At 69.0% G+C, this 10,775-nt stretch overlaps 2 protein-coding genes across 2 annotated transcripts; one reads left to right on the top strand and one right to left on the bottom strand.

The window, feature by feature from the left end:
• Positions 1 to 121: 121 nt before the first annotated feature.
• Positions 122 to 5,201, top strand: WDR6 (WD repeat domain 6). The gene is made up of 6 exons (XM_076346495.1): positions 122 to 227; positions 299 to 2,726; positions 3,062 to 3,157; positions 3,389 to 3,505; positions 3,717 to 3,835; positions 3,952 to 5,201. The coding sequence occupies exons 1-6, from the start codon at positions 122 to 124 to the stop codon at positions 4,440 to 4,442; spliced, it is 3,357 nt and encodes a 1,118-aa protein (XP_076202610.1). The 3' UTR covers positions 4,443 to 5,201.
• Positions 5,074 to 9,871, bottom strand: DALRD3 (DALR anticodon binding domain containing 3). Its single transcript, XM_076346499.1, has 13 exons — positions 9,590 to 9,871; positions 9,178 to 9,464; positions 8,820 to 9,100; positions 8,512 to 8,570; positions 8,291 to 8,413; positions 7,895 to 7,965; positions 7,231 to 7,289; positions 6,786 to 6,868; positions 6,561 to 6,684; positions 6,390 to 6,448; positions 6,166 to 6,279; positions 5,871 to 5,939; positions 5,074 to 5,632 (listed from the first exon to the last, which is right to left on the bottom strand). Exons 1-13 carry the CDS (start codon positions 9,854 to 9,856, stop codon positions 5,513 to 5,515), a joined length of 1,716 nt encoding a protein of 571 aa, XP_076202614.1. The 5' UTR covers positions 9,857 to 9,871; the 3' UTR covers positions 5,074 to 5,512.
• Between the last annotated feature and the right edge of the window lie 904 nt (positions 9,872 to 10,775).

Genomic DNA, 10,775 nt, shown 5'->3' with positions numbered 1-10,775 from the left:
GTGCGCGGCGGGGCCGCGTGGCGCGCCAATAAAGCGTGGAGGGACGGGCGCCGCCTCCGCGTGCTCTGGGGGCGGGGCGGCGGGGCCCGGCCAATGAGCGGCGGCGCGCGGCGCCCGGCCAATGAGCGGCGGGCGGGGCGGCGGCGGCGGCGGCGCCAAGATGGAGTCGGTGGCGCTGGTGGCGCCGGTGACGGCGCTGGAGTTCGCGGGGGACGTGCTGCTGGCGGGTGAGCGCGGGGCCGGCGCCGGGGCGGGCGAGGGGGGCGAGGCCGGCGGCGGCTGACGCGGTGTCTCGCAGGCACGGGTCCGGAGGTGGCGGCGTTCCGGCTGAGCGGCGGCGGGCCGGCGGCGGCGGCGGGGCGGCGGAGCGTGCTGCGTGAGGCCAGCGTGCAGGGGCTGCGGGCGGAGCCCGGCGGCGGGGCGGTGGTGCGGGTGGCGGCCTTCGGCGGGCGCTGGCTGGCGGTGCTGGCGGTGCGGCGCGGCGGGCCGGGCGGCGGGGCGCGGCTGGCGGCGTGCGGCGGCGGGGCGGCGCGGGAGCTGGGGGCGCGGGTGTGGGAGGCGCGGTGGGCGGCGGGCGGGCGGCTGGCGCTGGCGCTGGGCGGCGGGGCCGTGGCGCTCTACGAGTGGCGGGGCGGCGGGCGCTGGCTGCGGCGGGCGAGCTGCGGCGGGGCCGGGGCGCTGCGCTGCGCCGCGCTGGCGGGGACGGGCTGGGCGCGGCTGGCGCTGGCGGCCGGCACGGCGGCGGGGGCCGTGGTGGTGTGGCGGGCGGCGGCGGCGGCGGCCCCGCGGCGGCGGCTGCTCGGGCACCGGGGCGCGGTGCTGGCGCTCTGCTACGCGGCGCCGCGGGGGCTGCTCGCCTCCGCCTCCGAGGACCGCAGCGTGCGGCTCTGGGCCGTGGGCGAGCTGGGCGGCGGGGACGGGGACGGGGAGGGCTCCTGCCTGCTGGTGTGCTACGGGCACGGGGCGCGGGTGGCCGCCGTGGCGCTGCGGGGACCGTGCCCGGTCAGCGCCGGGGAGGACGGCGCCTGCTTGGAGTGGGGCGGCGGCGGCGGCGTGCGGCGGGCGCGGCGGGGGCACCGCGGGGCCCTGCGCGCCCTGGCCCTGCGCCCCGCCGGCGGCTGCCTCGCCACGGGCGGCGACGACGGCGGCGTCCGGCTCTGGCGGCCCCGGCGGGCGGCTCTGGACGCGGCCCCGGTGGCAGCGGCGCTGGGGGCCCCGGGGCGGCCGCGGGCCGTGCTGCTGGCGGGGCCGGGACGGGTGCTGGCGCTGGGCGAAGCGGGCGGGCTGGCGGCGTACGAGGCGGCGGCGGGGCGCTGGGCGCCGGTGCTGCCCCCCGCCGCCGGCGGACCCCGCGGGGTGCTGGCGGCCGCCCCCCTGCCCGGCGGGGCCGAGGCGCTGTGCGCCCTGGCCGGCGGCGACGGTCGCCTCCTCCTTTTCGCCCTGGGCCGCCCCGGGGCCGTCGCCAGACTGAGGCTGTTCGAGGGGGCCGTGTGCGGGCTGGGCTGGGCTCCCTGCCCCGGGCAGCCCCCCGGCGCCACCACCGCCCTCCTGGCCTCCGGGCCTGACGGGGAGATGCTCTGGCTGGACGTCACCCACCGCCCCGGGCAGGCACCCTGGGTGCGGCTCATGGGACGCTACCTGCTGCCCCCCTGCAAGCAGCGCTGGCACACCTGCGCAGCCTTTCTGCCTCAGGGAGGGCTCCTGGTCTGCGGGGACCGCCGGGGCTCCCTCCTACTCTTCCCTTGCAGCAGCTCCCCGGGGTGGGCTGTGGAAAGCGCCGGCATTGCCGACGGCGGCACCAGCCCGGTCGGCGAGGACACCGGCAGCGGGTCAGAGCCCTCTTGCTTGTCACACAAAGGAGCTCTTCCCCTTGAGGCCCCGCTGTCCATGCTCTTCGGGCTCCACGGGAAGATGGGGGTTACCTCGGTGACCTGCCATGGGGGCTACATTTACAGCACCGGTCGGGACGGCTGCTTCTACCAGCTTCGCCTGCAGGGCCAGCAGCTGGAGGTCCTGCGGAAGCACAGGCCCTGCAAAGGGCTGCAGTGGATCGAGGAGCTGCACTTCACCCCGGATGGGGACCTGCTTGTGCTGGGCTTTCATGCTGACAACTTTGTGGTGTGGAGCAGCAGGACCGGTGAGAACCTCCACTGCATCCCCTGTGGTGGGGGGCACCGCTCCTGGAGCTACTGCAGCAACGCCTCAGCTGAGGCCTTCGCCTTTGTCAAGTGCGGGGACGTGATGCTGTACCACCGCGAGGCCGAGCCCTGTGAGCAGCAGGTGCTCCTGGAGTCCCTGCACGGGCGGGAGATCGCCTGTGTGCGGCACCTAGGGGCGGTGGAGGTGCCCGGCCACACCACCCTTAACGTCTTCGTCACTGGCAGCGAGGACACCACAGCCTGTGTCCTCGCACTCAGCGAGCGCTCCCGGGCGGCCATGCCCCTCACCCGGCTCAGCGACCACATCTCCAGTGTGAGGGCGCTGGCGCTGGCTGGCCCCACGGGACCCGGCGACAAGGGCTTTGGCGATGAGGGCTTGTGCACCCTGCTTTTCTCTGCGGGTGGCCGGGCGCAGATCGAGTGCTACCGGCTCCTGTGTGCCGGGGACCCAGCCTCTGAGAGCGCCGTGGCCTGCCAGGTCATCCACGTGGCCTCCCACCGGCTGGACAAGCACTGGGAGCGGAAGAAGAACAGGCACAAGCTCGTCAAGATGGACCCGGAGACGAGGTGATGCTCGGGGACCGCCTGAGGCAGGGTTAGCGGTGACCGCGGTCTGGGAGGGCGCTGGCCTCCACTGGGATACCCATTCTGCATGGCTGCAGGCTCAGCCGAGGCAGAAGGAGCCGGCTTGGTTTTAGGTGCACATTCCTGGTGTCCTGCGCCCAGCGGCTGGGCCTCAAGGGACTTTTGGGGTTGGGGAAAGGCTCGGTCTTTCCTTCTGCCTCCTCTGAGTGCTCAGAGCTGAATCCTGCACTGGGCTCGGGCTGCTCTGCTGGGCCACCTGCCTCCCTAGGGCCACAGGTGTCACCGAGGCGTTGGTGAGCATCACGTGTTTGCTGCAGGTACATGTCCCTCTCAGTCGTGCCTGGGACCAGCTCCGAGCAGCTGCTAGCACCCTGGAAGTTCCTGGCTGCCGCCTGCAGCGATGGATCGGTCCGGTGAGGAGCTGTCGAGGGGCTTGGCAAGGGAGAACGGAGCTGGGGCTGGCAACGGGGGACAGGAGCACAGCAGGCTCTGTGGGGGAGGCTGCTGCTGTGGATATGGTCAGCCCTGAGCTGGGAGCAGGATGGCGCATGGTGGGAAGTGGGGGCAGAGGTGCCGACTGCCCCCTTCTCCCACGGCCGACTGCCCCCTTCTCCCACGGCCGACTGCCCTCTGCTCCAACGCAGGGTCTTTGGGCTGCTGGAGGCCGCCCGGAAGCTGGTGTTGGTGGCAGAGTCGTTTCACCACCAGCGCTGCGTGCTGAAGGTGGAGGCGTTCCTGCACACGTGGGCAGGAGGAGAGAGGTGAGCCCTGAATGCTGTGCTGTGACCACCGGGGCTCTGGGGAGAAGCGTTTGTCCTCCCAGGGACGGCGGACGGCAGCTCAGTGGGCGGAGGGAAAGGAGAAATCGGTTCACAGGGGCTGTTCCACTGCTTCCCCGGATCTTGGTGGGGACCCTGGGGGCTGCCTGTCACAGGGCTGCGGCCAGAGGCTCCCCCAACACCACCCTTCTAGGAGGCACCTCCTGTGCAGCGCAGCCACCGACGGCAGCATCGCCTTCTGGGACATCACCAGCCCCATCACAGATGCGATGGATGCCCTGCACCGAGCGGAGGGGGAGATACAGCCCCTGGGTGGGTGCAGCTGCCAGCGGCTCTGCTCTGCCTCCCGAGGGAGGCCATGCTGGTGGCTCCTCTGCTCCCTCCGGCCAAGGTGAGCATCGCTCTCCTGACCGAGCCTGTTTTCCCAGCCCTGGGCACCCCGCTGCTCACCGTCATGGCCCACAGCTGCGGCGTGAACAGCCTCCACATCCGCGAGACGCCGGAGGGACACTATCTGGTGGCCAGCGGCAGCGATGACGGCTCCATCCACATCTGCCTGCTGGAGGTGACCCTGGGCAGGGGCGAGGCCACGGCGCGGACCTGCCTGCGCATCCTGGAGCGGGTGGCCAGGCCCTGCGCCCATGCCGCCCACGTGACGGGGATCCGGGTGCTGCGGCCGGACCTGCTGCTCTCTGCCTCGGTGGACCAGCGCCTGACGCTGTGGCACCGGGGCCCGGGTGGGCTGGATGCGCTCAGCACCACCTTCTTCCACGTGCCTGACCTGGCCGAGCTGGACTGCTGGGAGGTGGCGGAGGCCGGGGGGGAGCTGCGGTACTACTGCGTGCTCTGCGGGCGGGGCCTGGAGATGCTGCATGGCATTGCTCCCCCGGAGCCCCCTCTGCCAGGGGCTCCCCACTAATGGGACAGCATGTCTGGGGTGCTCAATGCTGGCAGTCTCAGCAGAGAAGGCAGATGCAACCCCCTCCTGGACAAGCCTGCGGCTCCCTAGGCAGTAAAGGAGGAGTGGGGTCATCAGCCCACTCTGCCCAGGAGAAGTTCCTCCTCCCCGAGGTGTGAGGGACCCATGTCCAGGCCTTCCGGTCCTGGAACCAGAGAGGAACCTGCTCGGGAGGGTGCTGAGCACCGTGCCTGGCCCTAGGAGCTTGAGGGCAGCAGCAGGCCAAGACCAGTCAGGCACCGGTATAGCACATGGCAGGCTGCAGCCTCATGCTCCCTGGGACAGGGTCTTGTGTGACAGTCCTGACCCTGCAGTGCTGGGGATGGTGCTGAAATGAGTGGGGACGCTGATCCTTTGCAGCAGCATCCTGCATGGCGAGGGGCAGCAGCCCACACGTACTGTGCCAGCCTTGGCCTGGCCACCCCCCCCTCCGCCCCAGAGCAGCCCTTCAGTGCTGCCTCAAGCTGCGTGGGTTGTTCCTGCACGGCAGCAGAACCCAGCGCCATCGGAGCACAGGGAAGGACAAACAGCTGCCCGTGGCCCCAGCCCCGCACGGGGCAAGGTGCTCTGTTGGGGTCAGACACACACAGCATTTGTCCAGCAACAAGTGTATTGGACCCTGGTATCGGGGCCTGGCCCAGGGCCCAACAGGAGCCTTGAGCCTCAGGAGCTCCCTGCCAGCATGGAGCAACCTTCAATAAACGGCTTTGAGGGAAGCGAGGTTGGTGCCTGGCTTTGTGGTGCCCTGGTGCTGCCTCCCCCGGTGCTCCCCAGCCCAGCTTGCAGGGTGCCACAGGCATCCTGCTGGTGCGGACATGGCAAGTGCACCCATCTCCCACGCTGGGCACAGCCGTGGGGTGCATGTAGCCAAACCCTCAAAATGTGGCAGCAGGAGGGGGAAGCACCTGCGTGGGGCTGAGGCGTGCCCTGACTCCCTGCCTGACCGTCAGGCAGCCCCTTGCCCTGTCTTTCCCCTTGTGGATCATTGTCCTGGTGCCTGTTACACCGTGGCACGGCTCTTCAGTGGTGGCTCAGATCTGGCTGAGAGGAGGGAGGTGCAGGGTCGCCAGTGCACTGTGGAACATGTCCCTCACTGCTCCCAGCAGTTGGAGGCGGGCAAACATCTGGTCAAAGAGGTGAGGGAGCGGCTCCTGTGGGGAGAAAGGCAGCAACTTGGGGCTGGTGGCCATATTGCCCCTCGATGGGCTGGCCCTAGAGGCACTGCTGCCTCTGCACCCTGTGTATGTATCCTTGAGGGGCTGGTGCGGGGCTGCATCACACTGCTGGCACCTCGGAGCCTGTTCCCCACATGGCTGCCCCACAGCTGCAGTCCAGCCCCGGGAAGGACTGCAGGGCCACAAGCCTGCAGGCCCAGGACATCCAACTCACCCCCAGGACGTGGACCCGGTTGTAGTAGGAGCTGAAATCCATGCTGAGCTGGATCAGGAACTTGCACACCTGTAAGACAGACAGCTTCTGCTGGCACGGCAGGGTCTGGCCGGTCTTGGGCCCTTCCCCACCTCAAGCACAGCAGGAGCAGCCCCAGGGGTGTTGCAGTCTCTTCCCTCGGCACCACCCCTGCGTCGCTCACCACCGGTGGGCAGCACCCTGCCGGCACGCAGCCTTGCCCTGAGCCGGGACTGCTGGAGCAGCACCCATGGGTGCTCTGGCACATGGCTCTTACTATCTCTGTGTTGGCTGTGATCCGGATCCCTTTGCTGGGTGGGGGCAGCTGTGCTGCCTGCTGCAGGACTTCAGGGAAGGGCAGGAGATAGTTGAAGAGCAGGAGCCACTCACCCTGTGAAAAGATTATGTGTGTCAGAGAGGACCAGATCCTCCTGGGCCAGCAGCATCCACCACCAGAGCTGAGGGCGCACAGGTCCCCACATTCCCCTTCTCAGCACTCACCTCTTCCCGGAGGCAGGAGAAGTTCAGTTCTGACGCTGGCAGCAGAGGTGGGTACGTGCCTGGAAAGGAGGTGAGAGACTGTTGTTGTGCCCAGAGAAGCCCCTGTGGCTCCAGGCATGAGGAACAGCCCAGGAGTGGCTGTTAGAGGAGGGTTGTGGGGCTGGTGCTCACCCCGCTCCACAGCCCGCTGGTAGGTGTCGAAGAGTGTAGCCAGGCGGGCACAGTTGTACATCACGAAGGCACCGCTCTTGGTTCCCTTTGTGGAGATGCTGCTGTCCTCCAGGTCCAGGGTGATCTGAGGGCAGGGAGAAGTCGCAGTCCAGGCTGCTCGGCACAGAGCTGCTCTGGTATTCCCACAGCTTGCCTGCCCCCGCTCTGCACAAACTGTTCTCCTACCTGACTCCGGTGAGCGGTGCTCAGCATCTCAAACCTGATGGCAGCCGCTGTGAGGGTATCAATCACCTCAGTCCAGGCCTCATCTGTGGAGAACACAGGTGGCATCACGCACAGCTTGCTCCACTCCCATGTAATGTCACCCCCAGCGCCCAGGCAGGAACCCCCAATGGGGCCAGGGGGCTCCGGTGGAAGCTGGGGACCATCGCGCGTCCCCAGCCCTGGCCCCCCTCTGCAGGTGCTGCTCTGTGCCGGTGCCCCACGTGGCGTTTTAGACGCCTTCCCCCAAGCAAGGTCAGCACCTGGCTCCATCGCGGAGGGGAGAGGGAGCACCGTGAGGGGGAGAGCCCCGCTGGCTGCAGACACAGAGGTGAGCGGGGAGACTCATGGGAGCAGCGGAGATGGGGAGGGAGCAGCATCCGTGTAGAGCCACAAAGCAAACCCTCACCTTGCGCAAGCTCCCCATACTTCATCACGGAAGCTTTGTACATCTGGCGCTTTCGGAGCCTGGGAGGAACACAGACACAGCCACCACCCCTAGACTGAGCTGGCCCCAGAGAGCGTCCCAGGGCTCCCCCAGCCTTTGGGCTGCTTGGGGCATCCCAGCTGCAGCAGCAACCCAGCCAAGCAAAAGCGGTACAAAATCTCCAGGAGTCGGGCAGGGACAGCCACACCGCGGCCAGCCCCTTGTGCCACTGCCTGGAGAGGGCCACAAGGAAGCCACTACGCCAGGCGCAAGCTCTGCCTTTTGGCTGCGAAAGGGCCACCCCTGCGCCAGGGCTAATGCCTGAAGGCAGGGAGATACTACCCTGCATCTCTGTGGTGCCCAGCTCCTGCCACTGCCTTTCCTCCCAGCAGCCCCCTGGCAGCACTGGAAGAGGCCACTGGGACTGGGGAAAGCCCTGTGCCTTCTGTTCTGCACCTCCAGTCCTCTCAAAACAGCCCTGAAGCCATGGAAAAGCAGAATGGAGGGACTGCACAGAACTCTCTGTGCGCCACCAGCTCGCTCAGCGCTGCAGTGTGGCTGCCTGGGTGCCCACAGGGGCGGGCAGAGCACAGGGAGCCTTGGCAGGCGAGCAGCGCAGCAGGCGCCTTGCTACACACCAACTTACTGGAAGTACTGGTCCGCCCCGATGGGCGATGAGGGGTTTGTCACCTTCACTGGCCCACAGACAAGGTGTTTCTGAAAGAGAGAGGAGTGGCCGGGGCTGGGGTCAAAGACTCGGAAGCTCCACAAAAATGCAGTGCAGGAGAACCAGGCTAAAACCAGCCCTGTTCTAGCTGTGTCCCCACAGTCTTCTCCTGTCCCTCCTTCTTTAGCACTGAAATCCCAAGAGCAGAGAGGCTGCTCCACTGCCTAGGCGAGAGCGTGGAGGGGCCGCCAAGGGAAAGGGAAGCCTCACAAGGGGGCAAGGCTAGGCCTCAGCATTCGCTGCAGGGATTGAAGGAGGGTGGCTGAGCGCAAGGGTGCTGGGGGGCCACAGTGAGGAGGGTCGGAGGTTCCTCACTTGCAAAGCTGTGTGGGCTCCTGGATCCAAAATCCTCCAGAGCAGATCCAGCTGCTGCTGCTGGAATTCCTCCTCACAGCTCACCACATGCACGATGCTGCAGCAGCTCCCCTGGCCTCCAGCCTGCAGCAGAGCACAGCAGGGAGCTCAAATGCTATCGCGTGACAGAAGGAAACAATATCTGGAAAGCAAGAGGCAGGCAGCGCCGCAGGGTTACTCACCGTGCACTGCAGAACAGCTTGCTGCAGCTCAGCCAGTGACCGCAGCTTCCCCTCTGTCACTGAAAGAAGAAGGACACTCAGAGCGGGACACGAGGGTTCGCCATCTCCCCCCACCATCCTGCACCATCGGGTCTGCCCCAGGCTGCCTGCGTTTCTGGCCCAAACCAGACTGAAGGGGAAATAAGAGGAGAAGGCTCTAAAACCCCCGTATTTTCTGTAAAAACAATTGGGAAAAAAGGAAACAGGCCTGTTTGCAGCCGTTCGCTGCCCCGCTGTCACACTAGAGCTGCTGTACACGTGAGGCTCACCGACAAGGACATCTAGGTTGGGGTCGTAGCCCACCAAGCCCTGCTGCTCCACAAAGCTCTTCAAGTGCACTTTACAGATGACATCCTCGGGCAGCGCGGCTGTGCCCGGCCCCTGCTCACAGGCTGCAGCACAGGGGGACCGGCCCAGCGCTCGCTTCAAGGCCGAGACGGCGTCAGGGAGGGCCGAGCCACCGGAGCCAGAGGGCCAGTCGACGCGGAGCCGCCGCAGGACCTCCCGGCTCCCCTCCTCGGCGAGGGCAGGCACCAGGCGGACGCCGACCCTGCGAGAGAGGGAGAGGCGGGTGCTGGCAGCGCGGGGCCGGGCGGCCGGGCGGCAGGGCCGGGGCGAGGCACTCACCCCTGGGCGCGCAGCAGCTGGGCCAGGTGGTCGGCCAGCAGGAGGGGGCGGAGGTGGCGGGGCCGCAGGGCGGCGGGGCCGCGCAGGGCCGGGCAGTGCAGCACCACCCACCCCGCCTGCGCCCCCGCCGCGGGGGCCGGGCCGGGCGGGGGCCCCAGCAGGCGCCGGAAGGCCTCGGGGCGCCGCACCTGCACCGCCAGCCCCGCCGGCGTCTCCTGGCAGCCCCGCACCGCCAGCACCCCCGGGCCTCCCAGTGACGTCACGCCCGCCACGACGTCAGCGGGCACCTGCCGGGCGAGAAGGCCAGGAGTCGGTCCCGGGCCCGCGCGTGGCCCGGCGCAGGCCCCGCCCCCGGTTCCGCCCCCCCCCCCCCCCCCCCCCCCCCTCCGCGCGGGCCCCGGCCGCGGCCTACCTGCCCCCCGGGGAAGGCGGCGCTCAGCGCGGCCCGCGGCGCCAGGAAGTCCCGGTGCCGCAGGTTGCGGGCGCCGCTCTCCTTCACCCAGAGCGCGGCGGGCCGCCCCAGCGCCCCGTTCAGCGCCCGCAGCGTCGCCGCCACCCCCGGCCGGCCCTCGCCCGTCTCCATGGGAGCCCGGCCGCCGCTTCCGCCGCTGCAGGCCGGAAGTGACATCACCGGCCCGCTCGCCTTCCCCGGCTCTCGCAGGCGGCGGGCGGCCGCCATGTTGTGCGCGGCGCGCAGCCATCTTGGGCGCGGGCGGGTTGGACGGGGTAAGGCGGCCATCTTGGGGGTAACGGGCGCGGGGCCGCCATGATGTGCGTGGCGGGCAGCGCAGGGCCGCCATGATGGGTGTGGCGGGCCGGGAGGGAGCGGCCGGGGCCGATGAGGTGTGCGCCCAGGTACTGCCACCCTCCGCAAAGGCCTCTGGGGGGGGCTCCAGCCCCTCACAGGCCCTGGCACAGTCTCTCCCCCCCCCCCAGCATAGCCCGGCGGCGGCAGGACCAGTGGCGGCACCCTGAGGGGAGGCCATGGGGGCAATCACCGGCAGGGCTGAGCACAGGCTGCTGGGGCTCCCCCCGCACCGCTGGGTTGGGGACCGGGGAGGCTGCTCCAGCCCAGAGAGGAGGGGGCACCGCTCCTCAGGGCTGCTCCTGCCTGTCCCCAGGCGCTGGGGGGGGGAGAACCAAAACCACCGGCAACCAAGCGGAAGCAGGAGCGCCAGAGGCTGTGCCGGGGTTAGACAGGCCCAGGCAACTGCCACCACCGCAGAGGAAACAGGCTTCCCTGGGGCGGTGAGCGCAGCCCAGCCGCCGGCATGGCACAGCCCAGCTGCAAGGTCCAGGCTGTCCCCGGGCTGCCGGGGGCCGCAGGGCAGCGAGGGGCCCTGGGAGCGGGTTTGGCAGCCTTGGGCAGTGGCAGGCAGGTGGTTTTGGATGAACCAGAGGGCATGAGGCAGAGCCTGGCTGCGGGCACAGAGTGACTGGCAGACCCAGGTTTGCCAGTTCAGTCTTACCACCCTCAAGGCCCCCAGGGCTTGGCTGGGGGTGCGACAAGACGTTTGAGGAGCATCATCAGCACTTGCAAGATGCGGTTTGCCACTGTAGCTGGGCTCTGCGCAGCGCAGGGCAATGAGCAGCTATGG

This window comes from Aptenodytes patagonicus, chromosome 8, assembly GCF_965638725.1.
Source record: "Aptenodytes patagonicus chromosome 8, bAptPat1.pri.cur, whole genome shotgun sequence".
NCBI lineage: Eukaryota > Metazoa > Chordata > Aves > Sphenisciformes > Spheniscidae > Aptenodytes > Aptenodytes patagonicus.
The sequence above is the reverse complement of the archived record's forward strand: the minus strand, read 5'-3'. Positions and strand labels throughout refer to the sequence as shown.